The sequence below is a fragment of the Notechis scutatus genome, chromosome 11 (assembly GCF_049901735.1).
Source record: "Notechis scutatus isolate UNSWTSFEM ecotype Mainland chromosome 11, rNotScu1.2, whole genome shotgun sequence".
Taxonomy (NCBI): Eukaryota; Metazoa; Chordata; class Lepidosauria; order Squamata; family Elapidae; genus Notechis; species Notechis scutatus.
In genome coordinates this window covers 4,164,626-4,190,314 of record NC_142019.1, presented here as the reverse complement: position 1 = coordinate 4,190,314, position 25,689 = coordinate 4,164,626, and the positions used below count along the sequence as shown (strand labels likewise).

Here is a 25,689-nt window from a genome sequence, read left to right as displayed (position 1 = left end):
CTGCTCTTCAAGGATGGACAAGTCAATGCTGAAACGTCTACTCTGGAAGAAAAATAAAAAGAGCGTGCCAAGTCTTTCTCAGATGGAGAGCCAGAACAAATGGTGCTCTTATATCTGCCTTGCAATTCTTCAAATGTTTTCATCCTCCCATGAAAGAGGTTTTTGTGTTCCCACCTTAGTCGGGGGTTGTTTGAACATTTCTGAATGATTCTTTCTTGGTGATTTTCAGCTGACTTCCTTGTTGTGGGTGGTGGAGGGTGCTACTACGGCCATTATTTTCTGCACTGTATTTTTCCATCCCTCTGTAGCCTATCTACATTTTCAAATAGGAAAAAATCCCAGTAGGATTCCTTGGTACTAAATGGAAGCTTGTCCAGTGTTGATTACTGGAGAAAGGCTTGTAGGAAAGAAAGAGGAGAGATTAACACTCATCCTTTGGCCATCTCATCCCTAAACAAATGCAAGATCACCCCGGCTCCACCTTATACGTTCCACCACAATTTACTTCTCATAAAGAAATATCAAAAGCAGGTTCATTTTCATTAAATAGAAGAGGATGAAATCTTATAGAAAATCACACAGATTAGTATTTTCTGCCAAGGACTAACCATACAACCATTTTTTAGTCAATAAATCCGAGCTAAATGCTATAAAGATGGATCAGAAAGGGGAAGGGGACAGAGTTGATCAAAATAGAGCTGGAAGGGATCTTGGAGGTCTTCTAGTCCAGGGGTCTCCAACCTTGGCAACTTTAAGACTGGTGGACTTCAATTCCCAGAATTCCTCAGCCAGCATTGCTCTAATCTCTAAAGTGGCACCGGTTGCTTAACAGCCAGCTTTTGTGGCTGAGGAATTCTGGGAGTTGAAGTCCACTAGTCTTAAAGTTGCCAAGGTTGGAGACCCCTGTTCTAGTCCAACCCCCTGCTCAAGCGGGAGACTCTATAACATTTCAGGACAAGTGGCTGTCCAGTCTCTTCTTAAAAACCTCCAGTGATGAAGCACTCACAGCTTCTGGAGGCAAGCTGTTCCACTGGTTAATTGTTCTAACAGTCAGGAAATCTCTCCTTAGTTCTAGGTTGCTTCTCTCCTTGATTAATTTCCATCCATTGTTTCTTGTCCTGCCTTCTGGTGCTTTGGGAAATAAGTTGACCCCTTCTTCTTTGTGGCCCCTCAAATAGTAGAACACAGCTATTATGTCATCCCTGGTCCTTTAAATGAAATAGTACCATTGAAATAGTAAAATAGTAACCCTCTGCTTTTCATAAAACCTCTGCATTTTGCGACTGCAGAGCGCATCTTCCAGCCAATTGGGACAGAAGAGGATGACTTTTGCCAATGGGGCACATTCAGAGGGAACAATCAAAACAGGCCCGCGTGTAGAAATTCTGATAAGCTGCATTGATCCTTGTTCTGGGTGGTCCAGCTTTGTTCCGTTTTCTTCCAAGTTTCCATGTGTGGCAGGGGGTATCTTGACATAAGTCAGCAGGACCACTCTACCCCCCCCCCAATACTTTCTGCAAACACAAAGCAGGAATGTGTCTGCATACATTCACCCTCAAAAAGTATAGCTCATCCTTCAACAGCCATGCCAGAAAGTAAATGCTTTCCAGGTTTTTATTTTTGAATGAATCATTTACAGAAGAGGTTCCAAGTTCACGAAAGCCTAAGAGAAGCTTCCTCCAACAGCTTCTCACTTCCCCCACTCCAGACTCCTTGGCCAATGGTGGGATTTTCAGTCCAACATGGAAATGTTGGCTTTAGAAGATCTCAGAGACGGGGAGACAGAAAGCATAGCCATCCATAGACTTCTTTCAGGTATGTACCTTGAGGCATATTTATGTATTTCGATCTAAAAATTTCTATCCAGTCCTCCCGGGGCTTATGACGCAACTGCCCAGGAGAGCTAACAAAATTCCAGTGGAAATGCAAAACTGTTTAAAAGGAAGACAAAACCAAAGTAAAAAAATATGACAGAAAAGAAGATTGTGGTTGGAGCAGGTCATATGCCATCACAATGCCCTTTGCCTGTAGAACTGGGGTCTCCAAACTTGGTAACGTTCAGTCTTGTGGACTTCAGCTCCCAGAATTCCTCAGCCAGCCATGGGGGCTAGGGAATTCTGGGAGTTGAAGTTCACAAGTCTTAATGTTGCCGCCAAGTTTGGAGACCCCTGCTGTAGAACGAAAGCCTTCCTAAGAAAGGCATGAGAGGAGAATGATTCAGCTGCTTTCCTGAGGCAGGGAGTTCCACATCTTTTCCTCTCTTTTTTTTTTTTTGACAGCAAGGCAGATGATTGGCTTGAGTACAAGGGAACTAAGGTTCTTCTGTTTCCATGAATTCTGTCCTGCAAAATTCCTCCAAAACTTTGTCTTTCTAAACTACTTTGTTCTCCTGCTATGAAGAAAAACAAGAAGGATATACAGTAAGCATCCTTTCCATTGCTAATTCATTTCTATAAATATTTCTACCACTTCTTCGTGCCAAAATGGCTGGCAGCCCAGGGGCGGGGCAGAGAAACACTATTTTGAAATTCCGTGGGCCTTCTCCAATGGATCACTCTCTAGATATGGTTGGACAACCATTCCCAGAGTTTCCAGTCAGTTTTCTGATGGGGAATTATGGGAGTTTTTGTGCCAACACATCTAGAAGCTGCCCAACAGAGAAAGCCTGCTGCAGCTTTATCTTCTTATGGTCATTAGAGTAAAATACACAAGGGAAAGAGGGAGGGGGAGACAGGGAGACAGAGAGAGGAGGAGGGAGGGAGGGAGAGAGAGGGAGGGAGGAGGGGGAGGGAGAGGGGGGAGGGAGGAAGGGAAAGGGAGGGAGGGAGAGAGAGGGAGGGAGAGAGGGGGAGGGAGAGAGAGGGAGAGGGAGGGAGAGAGGGGGAGGGAGAGGGGGAGGGAGGAGGGAAAGGGAGGGAGGGAGAGAGAGAGGGAGGGAGAGAGGGGGAGGGAGGGGGAGGGAGAGGAGGGGGAGGGAGAGGAGGGAGAGAGGGAGAGAGAGGGAGGGGGAGGGGAGGGAGAGGGGGAGGGAGGAAGGAAGAGAGAGGGAGGGAGAGAGAGGAGGGAGGGAGGGGAGAGAGAGAGAGGAGGGGAGGAGAGGGGGGAGGGAGGGGGAGGGAGAGGAGGGAGAGGAAGGAGAGAGAGAGGGAGGGAGAGAGGGGGAGAGGGAGGGGGAGAGAGAGGAAGGGAGGGAGAGGGAGGGAGAGAGGGAGAGGAGGGAGGGAGGGAGAGGGGGAGGGAGGGAGAGAGAGGGAGGGAGAGAGGAGGGAGGGAGGGGAGGGAGAGAGGGGAGGAGGGAGAGAGGGAGGGGGAGGGAGAGGGAGGGAGGAGGAGGGAAGGAGGGGGAGAGGGAGGAGGGAGGGAGAGGGGGAGGGGGAGAGGGAGGGAGGAGAGGGAGGAGGGAGAGAGAGAGGGAAGGGAGGGGAGGGAGGGAGAGAAGGAGAGGAGGAGAGGGAGGGAGGGAGAGAGAGAGGGAGGGAGAGGGGGGGGAGAGGGGGAGGGAGGGAGGGAGAGGAGGAGAGAGAGGGGGAGGGAGGGAGAGGTGAGAGAGAGGAGGGAGAGAGGGGGAGGGGAGGGAGGGAGGGAGGGAGGGAGAGAGGGTGGGAGGGAGAGAGAGGGAGGGAGAGAGAGAGGGGAGGGAGAGAAGGAGAGAAAGAGAGAGGGGGGATCTTCTTATAGAGTGATGCTGCCCTCCTGTGGTCAAAATGAAAGAAGGTCAAAGTTAGAGAATTGTTTTTAATCAACATTTTATTCAAGATTCAATCATTAATTTTGAAAGCTATTCAGCTTACACTGCTATTATGTCTAAAAAAAACCTTTAATTCCTTCTTCGTACTCCTCCTCTTCCTCCCCCATACTTCTTCATCAACATCATGCTGTTTTTTTCTCTCCTGTTTTTCTTTCACGAAAGCAGGACGTTTTAACTGTTCATTCTGAGCATTTTTCATGAAGTTCTCTATTTTGTACTCTCGTCTCCTCTGACGGAGGCTTTGGCCTATTGAACATTGTTGTTGATTCATCGCTAGGATTCCCCGTGACTATTATCCAGTGGTTCTTGCTCTCTTCAGCTTTGTGGGAATCCAGATAAGTGTGGCAGTTGATTTCGCATTCTTTCCCAAAGTATGTCCTTGAAAAAGCAGAACAACACACAGAAAGAAAACCTAAACAGACACTCCAACGCAGCCTTTCCAGCGCTGGCTTTGGGGCAGCGGGTTGGACTGAGAGGCCTCCGGGGTCCCTCCTGGCCCTGAAAGCGTTAAAGCTAGTTTAAATGCAGGTGCCACATCTGGAGATGACTGGGGCTCACCTTATCCAGAAGGTCCTAGGAACTGCGAGTGCCTGATTTGTATGGCTATGAACAATGACAACTTTTGTATTTGCCTAGAAGAAAGGAAAAAGAACAGGGAGGCTTTAAATGTCCATATTTTAATTGCTTATTTCAGTCCATTATTCTGGCCCAGAATTCTCAAGCCCAGAATATAAAATAAAACATATTTCCTATTAAACAGGTTTTGCACGCAAGTGAACATAGTCCTCGACATACAACTGGTCGCTCAGCAACTGTTTGAAGTTACAACGGGGGCCCCCTCCCCCAAAGTTAGTTACAATGTCTGCCCTTCCCCCACAGTCACATGACTGCATTTGGGCACTTGGCAACCAGCCTGCATTTACAGCCGTTTGCAGCACCCCACAGTCCACACAATTGTGATTTGTGACATTTTTGCAGGAAAACTGGGGGTTTAACCTCTGCTTAAGATGACAGTGTTTGCTTTACAGCCACTGCTTTCATTTAATGACTGATGCAAAAAAGGATGTAAAATCGGGCCCGGTCATCTGATGTCTCGCTTTATGACTGTCATGACTTACGGCCATAATTGAGGAGCTCAATTATGGTTGAAGAGTATCTGTATCTTCACATCTTCACATTCCTTTTAAACCCTGTTAATACTGACCATATCTTTTGCGGGGGCTGTTAATGTTATCCTGTTCCTCTTCTATAGCACAAACAATAGCACAGAGTTTTGCTTCTCGCTAAGAAAGAACTGACTGCTGGTTTGACCCAAAGTGAGAGGCATAAAATATATGCACATAAACCAGATCTATGTTGTTCTGAAGAACAAAAGCTCAGAAGCAGGAAATAATAGATAGAGGAGAAGAATGTTAGCTTATTTCAAAAGATGTAGAAAAAGGGGGTGTCATGGAACCTGGAGAAGTGTTGGATGAGGTTGGTAAAGTTGAAGAGGATAATTAAAACAGATCCACCAACAAAGCTAAGCATGAAGTTCAGAATGTCTATGGAGATTCTCAGTCATCCAGGTCATGGTTGTCCCAAAGTTTTTTTTTTTTTTTCCCCAAAAGGTAACTGGACTTTCTTCGTTTTTCCTTGAAGACTTTTCACTTCTCATCCAAGAAGCTTCTTCAGTTCAGTTCCAGAACTGAAGAAGCTTCTTGGATGAGAAGTGAAAAGTCTTCAAGGAAAAATGAAGAAAGTTGAGTTGCCGCTTGAAAAATCACCTTTGGGAAATTCAGAATGGCTTCCCTTTAAATCTCTCTCACACACACTCACATTGTCTCTTTACAAATATAGATGTTTTCTTACAGGGATTGGCAAACCTTCATATTCCATGCGTAACTGTGGATCCAGGAAGGTAATTTGCCAGGCACACAGGTATGAAATTTCATCCGTCATGAAGACAGGCTGGAGAGAAGATTTCTTGGCCATATTCTGAAATGATTTATGGTCGCTGGACAAAAACAGCTGGAAATGAAGACACAAGGGAGTGATTTGTCTGGAAATTAGATAACTATTGTTGAAGATTGACAGAAAACAAAGGGGAAAAAATTAGCAGTATGTTTATGGTTCCCTATGATCAGTGGTTGCCTTCTCCTATTTGCAAATCCGAGGTTGAACACATCGAGGGTTCTGTACAGGTTCACGGAATGGGAGAAGACACAGAAATATAACTATATTGAACCAGAAGCTGGGACTCTTGCCAAAGTTACACTGATCTACCAGTTGTGCTTGGGATCATCTCCTTTTAATAACCCTATAAACCCTTGAGGGGTGGAGTCTGAGCAACTGAATGGAGCAGAATGTTTACTGGCCGGATGCCCTTCCTGTCACCAATCCGGAGTTTTGTTCAGCAGATAGATTCTCATTGTGCCCAGAGAGAGAAATGCCTGGGATCGATCTCACAGCCTCCTGATTGTAAGGCAAGAGCTCCACCTCTAGGCCACCGCACTACTCCAGGTTGTGCTTGGGATACAGATGAAAATTTGAAATTGAACAATAGGATCCACTTAGGGACATCTGTAGGGAAGGGGAGTTTTTTTTAAAAAATATCAAGATGCAGCAATGCATCTAGGATTATAACTGTGAACTGGATTAGGGACAATATAAAAGTTGGAAAGTGTTTCTTAGGGGGTTTTATCCTATATCAGATTATTTTTAATCAGGCCTGTCTAACTAGACATCAGTTCTCCAGACAAATGTATTTTTTATTAGCTCCTCCCAAAATGGTTTTCTTTGGAATGAAAAATTGGACTTTGTTATTAAGATGGTGTTATTTATCACTAACCATTTTGTCCTGAAATCCACCAGCTGTTCCAAGGCCAAAATTCTGCCCGAATCTAACAGGTTCCCCCATGGCTTCCCCTTCAAGGCTATAATAAGGAGAAAAATGTTGATGCAACACAACACAACACAATTATTTACTATGGAGCAAGTCCTTGAATCCTATATACAGAAAATGTTTTTCCCTGGGAGTCTAAGGAAAAGGGGGAAAGGGAGTCACATGTTCCTACGAGCTTCCAGTTCAACTTTTCATGGGGAAAAAGAGAACTTTTGGGAAGGAAAAGTAGAGATTTTCAAGGTACTTTGGGCCACAAACTTGATGGCATTTATTTATTTATTTTCAACATATACAGCAATAAAAGGCTGTGAAGCAGCCATTAAAAACCAGCAAAGAGAATGTGTGCCCTTGCATATGTTTGTGTGTGTAAGAGAAAGAGAAAGAGAAAGAAAGAGAGGGGGGGTGGTATTCAGCAGGTTCTGACCAGTTCTGGAGAACCGGTAGCGGAAATTTTGAGTAGTTTGGAGAACCGGCAAATCCCGCCTCCGACTGGAGATTTTACAGTATCCTTCCCCTGCTACGCCCACCAAGCCATGCCCACAGAACCGGTAGTAAAAAATTTTGAATCCTACTACAGGAGAGAGGGAGGGAGGGAGGGAGAGAAAGAGAGAGAAGAATTTGATTTTAAACTAGAACATCCATAAAAAATGATAAAAATACAATAACAATACTGATAAGCACTCATCAAGGAGTAAAAAGACCTGGAATCAAATCTCCAGTCAGTGGTTAAGGATTTCATTTCTAACTAAAGAGACAATTCCAAGTAGGGTGGGAAAACATTCTGATCTGAAAACTTGGGGAAAAGCTGCCAATCAGAGATGGCAAGGAGTTGATTCCTCATTAAGTGTTTTCCTATATTTGCGTAATACACGGTCAGGCAACTTAGGGCAGGAACAAACAGAAGGACTGTCCATCAAACAGGTCAGGGCCATATAACATGCAGGGCAGGTTTGGAGGAAGAATTGGGAATTCTTTGCTTTCTGGCTCTGATGTGCCCAATTTAGGATTCATACTATACTCAGTCAGTGTTTCCTGTCTCAAGATGATAGGAAATGGTGCTCTCAATTGTGACCAGATGCTTGGGATGCCCTGAGGAAATTGGAAGGCTGCAAGTCCTGAAACTCACATGTTGCCCACCTCTGACGTCTTGTTTTAAGGCCATATGTGACCTTCAGGCTAATTTAATGTGGCTCTCAGGCCAACTGCAAACACATTAACTAAGCATTCAGCTGGGACCATGGATAAAGAGGTCCTTGGAAGAGATGTGTGCATGTCAAGAGACAACAAGTGTCCCTTACTCCCTTTTGGTTTTACTTCGCTCTTCCTTCTGGCCCTGTTCACCCTACCAGCTGCACTCAATGTGATAGCATCATCATGGCGCCTACCACAATAACATCGGGGCCCCATCCATTGTTCCATCCCTTTCCCTCTCAACTATTCACCAAGCTTGGTCCTTTTGCCCACCTTACTGCCAAATCTTTTTGCCAGAGAGTCCCACCTTAAAATCCGAAATGCATTCCGCCCAATGGGGTTCACGTGTTCAATTGCACTCAAGTCACATGGGGCTGACAAATTATCACCAGTGTACAGAGTCCCTAGATCAGGATTCACAGCCAAGGAGAGATTTCCACCCATAATAATAGCTTTTTCCTCTGGGAGTCTAACAACGTCGAGGTTCACAAATAGAACTGTGTCTCCAAAATGAATATATCCATCTTTTGAAATGGAAAGCTGCTCCTGTTGGTGATAAGAGAAAGGAAGATGGTAAATGTGCACAGTTCCTCCCCCTTTTTTGCCACAATAGCAATAGCACCTAGACTTATATACCACTTTACAGCCCTCTCTTAAGAGATTTACAGAGTCAGCCCCTTGCCTCCTCCTCTGGGTCCTCATTTTACTGTCCTGGGAAGGATGGAAGGCTGAGTCAACACTCAGCTTGGTGGGATTCGAACTGCCAAATTGCAGGCAGGCAGCAGAAGTAGCCTGCAGTACTGCATTCTAACCACTGTACCACCAAGGCTTTAACACGGTTGTTAAGTGAATCTGGCTTCCCCATGGCCAGAGTAAATGAGTAGGGAACAAAATGCAAGTATTCCAGAGAATTAGAAGAACCCTCAAAAATGTTTTGTGAGATGTAATACCTTCTTGTAAAGAGTATCTTTCAGTTTTCGTGATTTCTGGATTAGTAGTTCTCCATTTTCTCTTTTATATAAAAAATCTTTCAATGATTCCTATTTTTAAAAGAAAAAAAAAAGCTTAACTTAGAATTTAATATGTATCCTGTATATTACTGCAGCATGATCAGGTGTATAAAACTCCCACCTTACGAAATTCAGCCCAAATGGCTAAATCCCATCTAAAGAATGAAAACAAGGGCATAAAAGAACTATGAAAAGGTTTCCCCATACCTATGAGAACAGAGCAAATGGATGAAGGCCGCAATATTTTGTAGACAAGCCCAGTGAAGTTGCTTGAGAAATACAGTTGCTGTAAATTCTTGTATAAAATAATTTGTTGAACCAATGCAACAGAATAGAAAGTGATCCAATAGATTCTGCCTCTTCCTAAGAGTTGCCAATGGCTCACAGAGAGAACGTGCATTTAGCATGCAGGATTAAACTCCTATTTCTGGAATACATCAAATCACTCACCAAATAATGCAGAATGAGATGCAGTTTGGGTTTAAAGAAATAATGCAAGCATCAGGCTGTAAATAAAGCAAATCACTGACTGCAAGAGTCAACTGGAACATCAGGAAAATCTAGAGCTGTTGCTATCAAACCTCCCTCTCGCACAAAGTTGCTTTTGAGATTTGCACAAAGACCAAACATGAATGGAACCATGTAAAGGGTGGAGAATTTTTATTTACCTCTTCTAAGCACACATCTTCAAACCAGTTCCCAAGAAGCACACCAGGACTGTATATCCGGCCACTCTTACTTGTCCGGGGGTTGATCATCTGGAGCAGCTCAGAAGTGAGGGCATCAAGCTGGCTTAAAGAAATGGACGCTTTCGACAAGCGTGTGGCACCTGCGATCAGGAAAATAACGGATCAACGTTGAGTTTACAGGTTGCTATGGGGACTGTGAGTGGCCAGGATTGGTCAAGCGGGAAAGGGCTATTAGCCAATCAGAATAGATCTGGCTAGAATGGATGAAGGAAAGATGTGAGAACTTATCTGCACCCTTTAAATTCCACAAGGGGATTGGAGACAGTTGCAAAGGAGACACAATTCTCTTGTAAAGCAAAAGAGAGAGAAAGAATGCAAAAGTACAACTTGACAAGCTTCTTTTGAGAGATAAATACACATATGAATATTCCCGATTAAAAATAGTGAATCATTCTTCCTGACAGCTTTATAGTGAATTATATCCTGGTTGTTGTTTTTTTGATGGAGGCAATGTTTTTTTTTAAAAAAATGCTAAATAAACAAGACAATATGTACTAGAAGAAAATCAAGAAAATGAAAGCGGTAGTTAAAAGCTGAGGAAGAAAGGGATAAGCCAAGTGCTTGTATCTCAAATAATTTGCTTTATCTCCTTTCTTTGTATAATATTTAAGGTCGGTAGCCTGATTCTACCCCAAACTAATAATACCCAAAATTAATAATTTTTATTGATATTTTTAAAAAACATAATAAAATTCAGAATAAAGGCATTGTTGTTAATGAATTGGCTTAAAAAACAGAATCCATTCAACACAGCCATAACAGCTTAAAAGTCAAAGTCTTAACTTGACCGCAAATGTTTTTACCAAACAAACAAGGACGAATTGATCCTGATCTTCCTACATTTTGAGAGATGCAATAAAAATTTCCACATCTTGAAAGATGCAATAAAAAACATTTCAAATTAACTAAGATGTCTGGGTTCACACCACCTTCACCCACCCACAGTAGATGAAATGGTATGTATGGAAAATTTAAAAGCACATAAATAAAATACTAGTTGTGAGGAAGGGAAGTGGGGACATCCAAGCTGGAAACCAAAGATGATGATTTCACAGTGTTTACATTGTCATAATGTGACAACATGATAGTGAATATATGAATTCTCATCATTCAAATAATGGATAGTTTGATATTCTCATCAAGAACTCTGTTCCAAATAAGCTTGTTTTTACTATATCCAACTTTAAAACCAATGAGTACTAAATATAAAAACAGAACAAAGTGTCCTGTGGCATTCTAAAGAGTGACCAGTCGAATGAATAGTGTATTGTTGGTAAAGAATTAATATATTATTTTCTGGAACTTTTTAGAACAAATTCCTATTTATTCTGGTCATTATTAGAGACATGTATAATGTGCATTGTTGTTGTTGTATATTTTAGTATATCTGACATACTGCAGATCATATGCAGTATTAAAACATCATTATTTGTATATTTAGTAGAACAACATATTTAAAACTTCACAACTTTGCACCAGCAGGCTTATTAAAGAGTATACAACAGTGCCATCTTCTGGAATATCTGAGACAATGCACATGATGGCTGTTTATTTTAAAACTGATCCCTGGATCATAAAACCCTCCTACTGGATACTTATGAATAAGTATCCATACTTATTATACATATACATATACATATACATATACATACATACATATACATATATATAATATATTATATATATTATTATTATACTTATACTTATGAATAAGAATATGAATATTGGATACTTATGAATACTTGGAATGGATAAACATTTGTTTTTGCTTAAGTTTATTTAGAATTCCAAATTAAGAGTTTGGACCAACTTGTAGAGTGTAGAGATTGCCCCATTTATAATAATCTAATTAAACTGCCTAGGATCATTAAAAAAAAAAATCTGTGTTTTGAATTCAAACTTGTGTTTTGTGTGCATGTGAGGTTTTGTTAAAACACAGTTTTAATTAGATTGGCTGGTTAATCTCTGGATATTTGTACAGAAGACATATACAAGGCATCTTTAAAGGGAAGCTGAAACTTAAGTGCAATTTTATAAGTTTATCTTGAAGATCTCTCTGAGAACAGGTCTTATTAAAATCAGAAGGGCTTGTTTTCAAGTAGAATTGGGCTGTTCTGGACATCACATATTAGCTATTTAATTTTTGGATAATTGTTATCACATTTCTTCTGCAATTCAAGCAAAGCTTAGCGAAACATTTTTTTCTTTAGCAAAACTGGTATGTATCAAATCTTCTACAGTTGTTTTAATAATAAACCAGAGATAATTGTTGCTACTTTCAGAATGCTTTCCTGTGATTATCTGGACATTCTATTCAGCCATTTTAGCTGGTTATCATGACACATTAAATGCACAATTATATTTTAATCTAAAGAATTGGACAAACATAGCCACTGTGGCTAGTTTATGATTCAGTGTGTCATGCAAGCCCCCCCCAAAAGGAATTAATTTAAGAAACACAGCTTAAGTGTGTGATACAAACATGTTACAGAAAGGTAGAGAAAGGCAGGCAATTATTTTGAAATAAATTACTTCCCATAAGACATATTAATCATAATCAATAATCAATACATCAATGGCTAGTGGATGGCCCATATTATTTGTTTTGCTTTATCATGGAAAAGATTGAAAGCCTGCTGTTGGAATCACTCCCTGTTTTCTAAATCCATGAAATTGATTTTGAATCTGCCTTTACCCAGAGTTGGATCAATTCTATTTTTAATCAGCATGGCCACACCAAATAGTGGGAAGGGGGGAGGGGGTGTTGTTTTGGCATTTGGGAGAAATGTATCAGTTAAGTGCATCTTTGAACACCCATTTCGGCGGTTCATTTCCTCTTTGGCAGGAAGTTCCCCATCAAGGGGATTTTTGTTTTTAAGTTTTCCACCTATTCATAGTTGTTGGGAAGGACACACCCAGGCTGAGCCTCCTTCCTATATGCAAGTCATCCTTCTCTTCACAGCTGGGAAGACAAAACTTCACAAAAGTAAATTGAGGGTTGTCCTTGACTCCTTTTGCCACTAATTTTACCCATAATTACTCCCCCCCCCCAGTTTCTCCTTCCTTCTATATTCATAAAAAAAGAGCAGGAGAATGCAAACATTTATGGCCAGTTTGATGTAATGGTGAAAAGCACTGGGTTAGAAACTAGGTGACCAGGAATTCTAGTCCCAGTTTTAGTACAAATCCAGCTCGGTGGCTTTGACCCAATCCTTCACTCTCAGCCCTAGGAAAAAGGAGGCAAACAACCTCTAAAATGTTAGACTCGGCCAGGGAGTCATCAGATGTCATACACAAAAACGAAGGTTGCCATTAAAAAAAAAAAGTGGTCCTGAAATTAGGCAAAATAAGGCGATTGTTTTAAGCCAGAGATTTTGACTATTAGAACACGACAATAAACAGCTAACTATTTTGTAGAACCATATTGTTTATTTATCCTTAGACTTAGGTCTCCTGCTTGGGTTAGGGGAGGGGGGTTGGACTAGATGACCTTCAAAGTCCCTTCCAACTCGGTTAATCTGTTAAAAACCTCTACAGAAATGACTGGATAATGGACCATGGCAGGAAATCTATAGAAGGGATTTGGGGGTCAAATTCTGTTGTTGTTGTTGTTGCTGTTGTTGTGCATTGTGATTCTGTTGTAAATAACCTTGCCTGGTTCTAAGTCAAAATCCCCTTTTGCTTTCCAAAGTGGTTGGCTCCAAACTTGTGAACAACAGATGAACCTGCAGTTTGTCAATCATTACATTTTGGGAAGATGCCCTGCTTAAACCATCACCCCATTTTTAGGTGTTTGGTGTGCGCATGTCTGTCAGTTGCAGGACAGCCCTGGAGAGGGAGAGCTGATCCAAAGTTCGGCATTCCCTTTTTCTTTTTTCTTTTTAACCGTCTAACTTGGCTTCATTTTTGAGTTCCCACCCAGTGATATAATGCCTGGGAAAAATGCCCTTGTAAGAAATATGGGACACGAGGATTGTAGCTAATGCTCAGTTCTTTTGGGACACCTGCAAAGTTTGGCATTTGATTAGCCTTGGATTAAAAGGAATGGAGAATTTTGGGGCGTGAGGGAAATTCGGATGAAGTTTCACAATAGGATGAACGGGCAAACAACAAAGCAGGCATTATGAGCCTCAATCTTGATTGGAATGTGAAATATTTTTGTTACTAAGGAATTTAATTCCTGTCCAAGTTACCTTCCTAATATTAACTTTTCCATCAGGGCCATTCTGTTGGTTGGCAACCATTTCCATTATTAGGATAAAATAAATAAAGCTTATGCTTATTTTATAGTTAATCAAAGGTAAGTCAGTCAGTCAACTGATTACAGTCTTAGACCAGTACAGATAGTCCTTGACTTATGACCACAATTGACTCCCAAATTTCTGTTGCTAAGCAAGACAGTTAAGCAAGTTTTGCCCCATTTTACGAGATTTCTCGCCACAGTTGTTAATCACAGTGGTTGTTAAGCTAGCAACCCAGTTGTTAAGTGAATCTGGCTTCTCCATTGACTTTGCTTGTCAGAAGGTCGCAAAAGGGGATCATGTGATCCCGGGACACTGCAATACTGTCATAAATACGAGCCAGTTGCCAAAGCATTGACTGTTGATCACATGATCATGGGGATCCTGCAAAGGTCATAACTGTGAAAAACGGTCGTAATTCACTATTTTCAGTGCTGCTGTAACTTTGGTCACTAAACAAATGGTTGTAAATTGAGGATTACCTGTATTCATCTTAGTAAAAAAAAAACAGATTTGGGGTCTGATAAACCTACTTTGCGAACCTTTTTTAAAATGTTGTAATTGGCTCTACCTGCTGCACTACAGCTTTTTATTTTCTTGCTTTAATTTGGTCATTGTTGTCTGCTTCTAATAATCTTAGACTGTCTACTATTGACCTCACCCCTTTCCTAAGAGGTCTGTGGGGGGCGTGCATATGCACACCAACGTGCCTACTGTCCCTGTCCTATTGTTTCTTTTATTTATTTTTTAATTTTTCTTATATGTATCCATGTATTCATAACTATGCTTTTACTTATACCTATTATCTTGTAAGCAATTGACAAACCAAATAAAATAAATAAATAAAAAAAATATTAGAATGCTGGAAGCAGTTCAGGTCCTGAAGGAATCGTCCCTGCATTTCTTCGGCAGAATTCCTTTCCTTTCCTCTCCTCCTTTCCCCGCTTTCTCCTTTGCTTTCCTCTCAAGTCATATCACTGAGCATCTGGAAGCAATTACGATTAAGAGCTTGTGATTAAGAGCTTGTGATTCCAAGTTCCACTGATTGTAGTGGTTAAATGTTTTGCTGGGTGGGGAAAGAGGATGTTTGAAAGAGAGGAGGGAAAAAGTGCATCCTTGTTATTCGTTACTGGTACTGTTTAAAAATTTAGAATTATTGCATCTGCAGATTAGGATGAATCAGAATTGTGTAATTTCAGATCTCAGATGGGTTATAAATGGTTATTATGTGTTCTTTGGAGTTATTTTAAATCAGGTGTGGTTTAGTGTTGACAATTTTGCTCTTAGTGCATAATTCTCATCGCTACTTGTCAATAATAATATTGTTAAGGGTAGAGATGGGGAAAATTATTTTAATTTGAAGTTTATTATTTCATTCTGTAGCATTTTTGCATCTGGTTTCTTTTCTATATGAAAAAGAAGCTGTAGTAGACACAACTATATTAGATCATTTACTGACCATTCAAAATTACTACAACACTGAAAAAAAGTTGACTTATGACCGTTTTCCACATTTATGACCGTTGTAGCATCCCCGTGGTCCCATGATCAAAATTCAGGCACTTGGCAACTGACTCATATTTATGACAGTGGCAGGGTCATGCAATCACCGTTTGTGATCTTATGACAAGCAAAGTCAATGGAGAAGCCAGATTCACTTAAAACAGGGGTCTCCAACCATGGCAACTTTAAGACTTGTGGGCTTCAACTCCCAGACTTAAACCACCCTGTTACTCACTTACCAATGGCAGCAATTCACTTAACAACTGTGGCAAAAAAGGTCAAACAGTGGGGCAAAACTCCCTGAACACATGTCTCGCACAGACATTTCTTAGACAACAAATTTCTTAGAAATTTGGAGCTTAGTTGTGGCTGTACGTTGGGAACCGGGAACCTGTAGTTTCCCAGTTGGAACTGTAAGCCTTAGTAAGACCACACCTAGAATCTGCATCCAGTTTTGGTCACCACACTATAAAAAAAGATGTTGAGACTCTAGAAAAAGTGCAGTGAAGAGCAACCAGGATGATTAGGGGACTGGAGGCTAAAACATCCGATGAATGGTTACAGGAACTGGGCACGGCTAGTTTAGTGAAGAGAAGGAGAGGGGAGACATGATAGCACTCTTCCAATATTTGAGGGGCTGCCACAGAGAGGAGGAAGGGGTCAAGCTATTTTCTAAAGCACCCGAAGGCCAGACAAGGAACAATGGATGGAAACTGATTAAGGAAAGATTCAACCTGGAAATAAGGAGAAATTTTCTGACAGTGAGAACAACCAACCCATGGAACAGAAGTTGCCTTCAAAAGTTGTGGGAACTTCATTACTGGAAACTTTCAAGAAGAGACTGGACTGCCATCTGTCAAAAATGGTGTAGGGTCTCCTGCTTGGGCAGGGGGTTGGATTAGATGACCTACAACTCTCTTAATCTATATCTGTGGTTGAGTCTTTCCACATGTTTCTTTCTTACTGGCTTTATATTCAGTGTTAAATCCAAAGTTAGATTTCCTGTAGTGAGTCAAAGATAGACTAAGCCAGGGATCCCCAACCTTTACGCCGCGCCCGGTTCCGGCGTCAGCTGGCGCCACGGCCCGGTTCCAGCATCAGCTGGGCGCCGCCATCTTTTTGACGAAAAATCACTTCCGGTGGCGTCACTGGAAGTGATTTTTCAAAAATAATGCGGCAAGCGCTTCTGGTGAGCTTTTTCGGGTAGAAATGGCTTTCTACCGGAAAAGCTCACCAAGCGCTGGCGCCGCCATCTTTTTGAAAAAATTGCTTTTTTACCAAAAAGATGGCGGCGCCCAGCAACCAGCGCGGTAAGGCTTGTTCCGCGGCCCGGTACCGGTCCGCGGACCGGCGGTTGGGGACCCCTGGACTAAGCGATCTGCAAGTTCTTCAACAACTCTTCTGACTTGATAAAACAGGGTTTGTTTTAAATGTAGTTTATTGAATGAATCAGTTGGCTTCATTTAACATTGCTCAGCCAGTATCTGTGATTCACAAACCACAATGGCTGGATTCATGATTTGTGCTAAGCTGAAAACAAAACAAACCATCTATCAGCTTAGCATAATATTTAAACTTTTAGCCAGCACTTTCAAATCCCAGTTGAGTTCAGTGGGACTCTGGCTGCAATCCTAAATGCTTAAGTGTAAACCCCATAGATATACTGAGGCTTGCTTCTAAATTAACCTGGGCCAGCTTTGGTTACTCAAGCAGCAATCCAGTTTCAACCTTAAGAAATTTTGAAAAGGTAGTCCTTGACTTACAACACTGTTTAAAGTTGCAACGTCACTGAAAAAAGTGACTTATGACCGTTTTTCACATTTACGACCATAGTATCTCCATGGTCCTGTGATTTACATCCGGATGCTTGACGACTGACTCACAGCCAGATTCACTTAAAAAACCATGTTATTAATTTAACAACTGCACCGATTCACTTTGTTGGAAGAAATATCCTTCTGGGTTCAGTTCCAAGTGGGGAAAAAGACACTGGAAACATGGAGGCTGTTTGGAAAGATGGTTTAATGGTGGACAGGACCACATGGCTTGGAGCTCCAAAGTGAAAAGGACGATCACATGCTTCATGCTGAGTGTGCCTGGGTTTTATACCCTCTGTTGGGATTTGAATTTGAGCTTGTATTCTGATTGGTGGTCAGACTCCCATGTGGCCTTGCAGGGGCAACTCTGTGGGCCGTCCTGAATCCCAGGCTTGGTTGAACCTTGCTGGATGATGATGTAATGAAAGGGCTTTGGGCAATTCCTATAGCTCTACCTGGAGATCTTTGTTATGTAAAATAGGCTGGCCTAGGCCAGAGTAATGGCCCATTAGCAAAGAGGGGGGGCTGAGATTCTGCTTGTGGGGTGAGTTTCTGCTTCTAAGTTTCTACTATTTTTAGGGGAAATATTCTGCCTTTTAGTATATCCTAAAATATTTCATTTTCCTAGGAGAGGGGTGGGTTTTAACTTCCAACAACTTAACAAAATGTGGCAAGAAAAGTCGCAAAATGGGGAAAACTCACTTAACAAATGTCTCACTTAACAACATAAACTTTCGGCTCAATTGTGGTCCTAAGTTGAAGGCTACCTTGTTGTTTCTTCTTCTCCTGCTCCCTTTAACACTTAGCACTGCCCTTTCCCCTTCAAACTGGTCACTCCTAATTCCAACTTCAGGGAACAGGCTGAGTAGAGCAGTTAATACAAACCAGCAGGCTAGATTTGCAGCACTCTGTACATTCTCTTGCTATGATGTCATCCATGCTGTCAGCTTGGGCAAAATGCTTTCCACTCCACTCTTGTTGGAGGTTTTATTTATTTAAATTCGCCATCAAAGGGGATGGATCATTGGTATGTTCTCATCCATGTCGGGGATTTAATGCATGCATTAAAAATGAATGAAAGGAGGGTTGTTTTTTTTAAACATCATTCCCAATATAGCTAAACCTCCCTCAAGATCACATCCCCTCCCCACCATAAGAAATGAAAAGCACACAGCCCTGTCTCAGATAAACTAACAGGAAAACTGATGACATTCTCTAAAATACAGCACACATTGATTTGATTTTTAAAAGATGTATATTCTACCTTTGTTGGAGAACCACTCCAGGTAGACTATAAGGTGCTTCCTGCTCCCATTTTTTTTTAAATTAAATTTTCTGGGTGCCCATGTTTCCTAAAAGGTGCTTCCAGGCAGCCACAGCAACAATTCTATAAAGTATAGATTGGGTTTAATATGACTGGCCCCAAATCATTCTGTAAGCTTCTGAGGGTGGACACATAAGATTTTTTTGGTCTTGTCTAGCACCTTAACCCCCAGTTTGCAAAACATGATTCATAACTTATTCAGCTGATGCAACCATATCTTAAAACTTATCCAGATGATTGAGTAAGCCATGGTAAAGCAACCTGCAGTACGCTGTAAGTTTAATGAGAGTCATTCACTTTTAGATCGGCACATTGCACAATTATAACTTAGTGTTGGCCAAAATTGAGCCAAAATATCTTGTTCGACAGCATTGAGGATTTTCGTCATATTTTTTGGGGGAGGGGCAGAGTTCTAGGACAGCCACAGTTATGGAAGTTCATGGTGTAATTATAATTCATCTATCTCCATGTGTAGCTTCCCTTCTGATGCCCTTTTGCTTAAAAATGACTTTAAGAGCAAGATGGGTGGCAAATACATTTAATAAATAACAAATAATAAAAATGCACAGCAGCCTGCCTGGTTTTGGACTATTGTTGTTTTTGACATTGATGCAGGAGAAGGAAGACAGAGCCTGGGCATCGGAGTCAAGAGAGGCATCAGCCTGGATTCATTACATTACCACAAAGAGTCTTAAGTCCGACCCCTTTTGAATTCCATTGATTCTTATCTAGCACCAATTTAATGCTGACCATTAGTTGACTAGATCCTTGTGTATAGACATGAGCAATAAATCAGGAACTTAACATGTAATCCTGATTCTTTGCGCCTGACATCAGACATTTATCATGATTTCATACTCTTTCAAACTTTCATTTTTATCAGCCTCTCATCTTCTACAGACTGCAGAAGGCATAATCCTCCCTGCCTTTGGGGGTGGGGGTGGCGGGGAAATGGGGTGTGGCACATGTTTCTGATTTGAACATTGTTCAAAGAAATGGGAAAACATAGTACCACGGATGGCTCCCTAACCAGGCAGGTTTCGAGAACAATCTGGTGAGACAGAGCGCCCAGCTCTGAGCTCTCGTGTGGATTGCAACACAACTGTGTTCTCTCTTCCTCCACCCCCGCGCTCGCTTTTTCATTTAATAGTGGAGATATTTATAGAAAGCTTTTTCATGCAATAATCTGCCAGTTGCAGTAATGTCACATGAACATGATGTCATTAAAATCGGGGTGAAAGGGTAAGGGAAAATATAGAAATTACCCACCTTTTAAATGTTTGCACTTGGCAATAACTAGTTGGGTGGGTCCAAGATGAAGCTTTTTGTCCAAATTTTAGCAGAAGGGAAGGGTGGGAAAATTGTTCTTAATTCATTCCACAGCTTGTTTTGTTAAAAACCTATCTGACTCACTGTGCGATTTACATGAAGGAAACTCATCTACTATTTTGAAATATAGATTTTAAGGAAGTCTCTTTCTGTTGGCTACGTGTTGTTTTTTTTATCCTTGAAGAATTGGGAATGAATTCTGCAAAACACATGAATTTGGGGCAGGAAGGATAATGTCATTCTACGCTCTTCATTTTTCAGCCTATTCAACTGCCTAAAAATTATCTTGATCTAGCTGGAATCACCAAACAATAGTTATGAAATCAAAAGCTATTTTGGTATTTATGAATGAAACACTCAAGCTGTTGTTTACAGTTCTTAGAGTTCTCTGTGGCAGGATTTGATGAATAAAGCTCTCCACTCATTAGAAGAGAGCAGAAAAAGAATATAGTACACAAAAAGAGAACAAAAGGTGATTTGAGTTTTAAGAGCTTAAAACTAATCTTGCCAATATATTAATAGGGATACTAACATATTAATGCTTCATATTTAGTCATCGACAGCTGCCATTAGAACTTACTGTGGACCAAAGAATGCAAAATCTGCTTCACCCAACAAGTCTATGGAGATTCACAATCATCCAGGTCATTATCTAGTGTGATGGATCGGTTTTAAATTTATTAATTGCTTAATATACAGAAAGAGCCTTTCTCACAAAGCCAGAGGGATTCTGGTATGACTTTTCCCCATAAACAAAATAACAGAGTTGGAAGGGACCTGGGAGGTCTTCTAGTCCAACACCCTGCTCAAGCAGGAGATCCTAAACCATTCCAAACAAGTGGCAAACAAAAAGTAGTCAAATTTTAAAACAAATTTTTAAAGTGTTTGCTTTGCTTTTTTAATACCATTTGTTTATCAGAAATGGTCCTACCACATAGAACAACCTTGGAACACCAGATGGCTCTAACAGTTAAGACACCAGGTTAGGAACTGGAAGATTGTGAATTCCAATCTTATCTTAGGCACAAATTCCAGATGTTTGACCTTGGGCCAGTATTCCCTCCCAAGAAGAATAAAATGGCAAACCACTTCTGAAATTTTGCCAGGAAAACTTCAGGGACATGTCTGAGTGGTTATCAGGAGTCAGTTCAGACTTAAAGGCATAAAAAAAAAAACCACCTTACTTTCTTACTTGAATTTACTAGGTAGAATAAGAAAGAATCATTGTTTGATTTTCTTCCTATTCTGTTTTGTACCTTTTGAATTCTAAGCTTATGGAAAGGATTTCCCTTCCTTTCCAAATTAGATTTTCCCCTCCCAGAAAATCCTTTCCTACTAATATGCCAATAATGCAAATAAAATGTAGAAGTCCTCCAAAAGGCTTTTTTAGAATCAACTCTCACAAATATTTTTGGTCCTAAATGTTTTGGACGCTCTTCCCTGAGATCTCAAGAACCGTTTGAGAACTTAATGGAGACTCTAAAGAAAACTCATGCTATGAATGTTTCAGATAAGACCACCAGACTAATATTTCCATGCCAGAAACTCCTCAAAACGGGACTTTGGGGGTGAGTCATCTGAACTGTATCACTTGAAGCATCCTGTGTCGCCTGAGATCAAAGGGAGAAAAGGGTTAGATCTAAATAACTTATTACTTTTATTTTAAGAGCCTCTTCCTGGATGGATCAAACAACTAATTATCAGCTCAAGTGGCCCAAGCAGAAATACATATCTAAGACACTTCAGTGAGCCTGCTTCTTGCAACCATTCTATTTGTGTCGGAGTAGATTCTGTAGGGAGCAAAACAAATAATCTCATGGTTTATTTTTTTCTTAAAAGGAGGGTTGGAAATTTCATCATCCCTTTTTACCTTTGAATTCATGTTCAGCACAACAGGAAATGGGAAGAGAAAGAGAAAGGGAGGATAAGCTTTCCCTGTATTTGTTCCTCACCTGACTTACTATCAGAAAAAAATGGGATTTTTCTGTTTTTTAAAAAACAAGATATTCCTTCTTCTCTCTTCTGTGTTTCAAGATGTAGTTTATCTAGAAATGAACTTCCCTGTGTATTTTCTTAATTTAGTTTTAGATTAGCTTTATCAGTCTGTAGGCTCTCCCAAATGTTTTGTTGTGTGTGGGGGAGAACCGAAATGGCCCCCTCAATCTGAAACAGTGCAGTCCTGCAAAAATCCCAGCTAATGATTTTGCTGATCCTATAACTTGGTTGCAACTTAAGTGTATGTACAATTTGTGACCTATCAAGCCAAGGATAGCTTGATGTTGTGGCATTCCACATCCTCAGTTGGCTGCTTTGGCACCAAAGACCAGTCCTTGGTAAGGAGCCATGCAGAGCCAATTCCATCAAGCATTGATGATGTTACCTAGCTTGGTAATGAAATGCCTGCAAGAAAACAACCAAGTTCAGAGAGCACCAAGGACCCCTTCGTTGATTGCACCCTAAGCTGCAAATATTTTCTCCTTTATCATAGTCCATTGGCTGTTTTTATAGATGCATCTGAAGCAAATCTCACAAGCAACAAGAAACAATATAGGTAGTCCTTGCTTAATGACCATTTGAAATTATGATGTACTTCCCCAGAACTATTTATGTCCCAGTTCTGAAGTTCTGATGGCTGCATTCTCCCCCCCTCCCCAAATCACATAATTGCACTTTGGGTACTTGATAACTAGCTCCCATTTATGACCATTTGCAGCATCCTAAAGTCACATGATTGTGATTTTTAGCATCTTTTTTCCATTTTTGGAAATTTAGTTCTGGTTTCTGGAAAAAAACCCTATCCATTGAAGAAAACAGGTTCATTTAATGACCACTGCAAACTAAATCATAAAATTAGGCATGGGCCCACTTAATAATCATCACAACTTATGAATGTAATTCTGGGCTCAATTATGGTTGTAAGTTGAGGATCACCTACAGAACAATAACACTAACAAGAGCAATAAAAATAATGAGAACCAGATTCTACAACAAACCCAGATTCCTCCACATCTATACCAACAGTATTCGTACAAGCCTCTACATTTTTTTGTTCACCACATTATAAAAAAGATGTTGAGACTCTAGCAAAAGTACAGAGAACAGCAACCAGGATGATTAGGGAACTGGAGATTAAAACATACTAAGAATGGTTACAGGAACCTGGCATGGCTAGTCTAGGGAAGAGAAGGACCAGGGGAGACATGATGGCAGTCTTCCAATATTTGAGGGGATGACACAGAGAGGAGGGGGTCAATCTATTTTCTAAAGCGCCTGTAGGCCAGAATAATGGATGGAAACTGAACAAGGAGAGATTTAACCTGGAAATAAGGAGAAATTTTCTGACAGTGAGAACAATCAACCAATGGAACAGAAGTTGCCCTCGGAAGTTGTGGGAGCATCATCACTTGAGACTTTCAAGAAGAGACTGGACTGCCATCTGTCAGGAATGGTGTAGGGTCTCCCACTTGGGTGCGGGGTTGGACTAGATGACCTACAAGGTCCCTTCCAACTCTGATTATCTGTTATCTGTTAACTATGTATAAGATTAGAGCCATCTGTCAGCAATCTCCCTCTGGACTCTATATAGGACAAGCAACCCCAAATTTGTGCAAAATAATTAATGAGAGTAAATTTGATATTGTGACTCAAAACAAGGACAAACTAATGTTAGAGCATTTTAACCTGCAAGAGATTTTGTGGCAGAACTTGAACTGACTGTTTTGAAAAAAGCAGACCTTCAACAGTGTCGCTGAGCAAGACATTGTTGAACTCATTTGCATCAAACATTTCGGGCTATCTCATCTGAACAAACATGAAGGGTTTTAACCCATCCCAATTGTCAATTGATAAGGCCCTTGCAATCTGTATAACCAGTCCCTCTTCTTGTCCTTTCCTTCCACCCCAATTTAAATCCTACATCAGCCTAGCCATTTTAGGCATCTGTCGAAGAGAACTGCAGCTTGTACTTTTTAATAAAATTTGTGAGTTGGAAAAGATGCTGCCTGACTCTTGATTTTTTTTCGTCCCTGGTACGGGAATATTCAAACAAGCTCAGATTTCACTGCTACCATGTGTCTAGAGTTTGAGATTTGCCCTGGGCTCTGTATTAAGTTACCCATTTTAGACATCTACATGGAGTATCAACAGCTAGTTGAACCAGCACCAGATTAGAACTAGTGAAAATATGTCTGATGTATTTGAAATGATTTCCCACCCCCCTGCATGTAAGGGAAACATCCATAAGTGAAGCAACAATTCATCTAAATCAGTGTTTTTGAAACTTGGCAACTTGAAGATGTGTGGACTTCAACTCCCAGAATTCCCCAGCCAGCACAGTTGAGGAATTCTGGGAGCTGAAGTCTATGCATCTTCAAGTTGCCAAGTTTCAAAAACACCAATCAAAAAGCTTGTCTGGAAGCACTCAAGCATCTCATTCAGCAGCAAACAAAACCTTCGGTTGTCCTTTAAAACTGGCTTGGCTGGTTTCTGAAACTACACTTTTCAAAGAACAAAAGAAAAAAAAAAAACAGGACACAGAATCATGGCCTCCAGTTATAAGAAAAGAAACACAGGTTGAAAGCTAGAGAGTATGTCGTAATGGGAAGAGCGATTTGATGGCGGACCCAATGGTGTCCTTTCTTTTTGCCCCATGTCTTCAGGGAGATGTAATTTATTTAATTTATTGTGGATTCTGCCCAGAGCAGAGAGCTTGAGCTCCTTGTTAGTCACAATAGCCTCTTTCAACTCTATAATTCAATCACTACAAAGTCCCGCAAAGGCCAGAGTTAGAAAGCAAAATAAGCATTAAAATGTGAACACACACACATGCACACAGAGTCTTCTATGAATAGCCCAAGAGAATTAGTTTAAACTCATTGTATTTAATTGGCTCTTAGGAGCTTAAGAGGAACACAAATACTGTAGTCTCTTTATGGCATCAATTATTGCTAGCTCAAACCTATCATGGGATTTTTTTTCTTTTCTTTCAATTAACTATTGACCTCTTTCTATTTTGGGCAACTCTGCTCTACTTCTAGGGACATTTTTGCTGAGATCTATAGAAGAGCTATTGCAGCCTAAATCAGCCAATAGGGCTGAAAGGGTTTCACTCATACCCAGATCACGCTAAAGGAATCTTTTTAGTTCAGAAAAATCTGATCCAAGGTAATTTATAGTCTAATGTGGGGTTCCCCCCACCCAGCCACAAAGCTTGGCAACTTGAAGATACGTGAACTTCAACTCCCAGACTGATGACTGGGGAATTCTGGGAGTCGAAGCCTACAAGTCCTAAAGTCGCCAAGTTTGAGAAACACTGTCTTAGCAGGTAACAGGACACTGAGGTGCACCTTTTAAAGCTGCAATCCTAAAATCCAGTTTGGCTGCATTTACAAAGGACTGCAAAGCACAAACTAGTCCAACCGGATTTATCCAGGTATATTATGGAATACCATCCCCCAAAGGGTTTAATAAGAAAGCAGTAGTTAAACCATGAGAGCATGTGGCATGCATAGATAGCCTCATATAAGAGCCCTCTTTATATTTTTCAGATGTGGGATGTAGTACAGGGCAGTTTTTGTTCTTAAGGCTATTTTTCATCTGAGCCCAATGGTTTCGTTACTTACAGCGTAGATCTGACATGGCAACTTTGCATTCACATGTGCAATTGTTCATGGAAAGGGCACCCACATTGTGAAACCAGAACCAGAACCAACCATGGCAGCCACACTCCTCCATCACACTGTTGGTATCATGTCTGTTTGCTTGCTGCCTTTTGAGGAAGTTTTTGACTTCTGGTGACTTCCTGGACTATCCTTGGCAAAGGTTTTTTTTTTGCTGTTGTCTCCTTCTTCCTAGGTGACAATGACTGACTCAATGTCACTCAGTTGGATTCATG

At 41.0% G+C, this 25,689-nt stretch overlaps 2 protein-coding genes across 2 annotated transcripts in view; one reads left to right on the top strand and one right to left on the bottom strand.

The window, feature by feature from the left end:
* The window catches only part of CTXND1 (cortexin domain containing 1), a 413,279-nt gene that overhangs the window by 19,473 nt on the left and 368,117 nt on the right, over nt 1-25,689 (top strand). The gene's annotated exons all lie outside the window — the stretch shown is intronic.
* CFAP161 (cilia and flagella associated protein 161) overlaps nt 3,730-25,689 on the bottom strand; it is a 40,569-nt gene continuing 18,609 nt past the window's right edge. The window contains exons 2-8 of the mRNA XM_026677145.2: nt 9,502-9,662; nt 8,774-8,863; nt 8,131-8,369; nt 6,579-6,663; nt 5,600-5,758; nt 4,307-4,380; nt 3,730-4,126 (exon numbers count right to left, since the gene is read on the bottom strand). Of these exons, the coding sequence (XP_026532930.2) occupies nt 3,928-4,126; nt 4,307-4,380; nt 5,600-5,758; nt 6,579-6,663; nt 8,131-8,369; nt 8,774-8,863; nt 9,502-9,662 (1,007 nt within the window). The 3' untranslated portion in view covers nt 3,730-3,927. The remainder of the gene's footprint in view (nt 4,127-4,306; nt 4,381-5,599; nt 5,759-6,578; nt 6,664-8,130; nt 8,370-8,773; nt 8,864-9,501; nt 9,663-25,689) is intronic.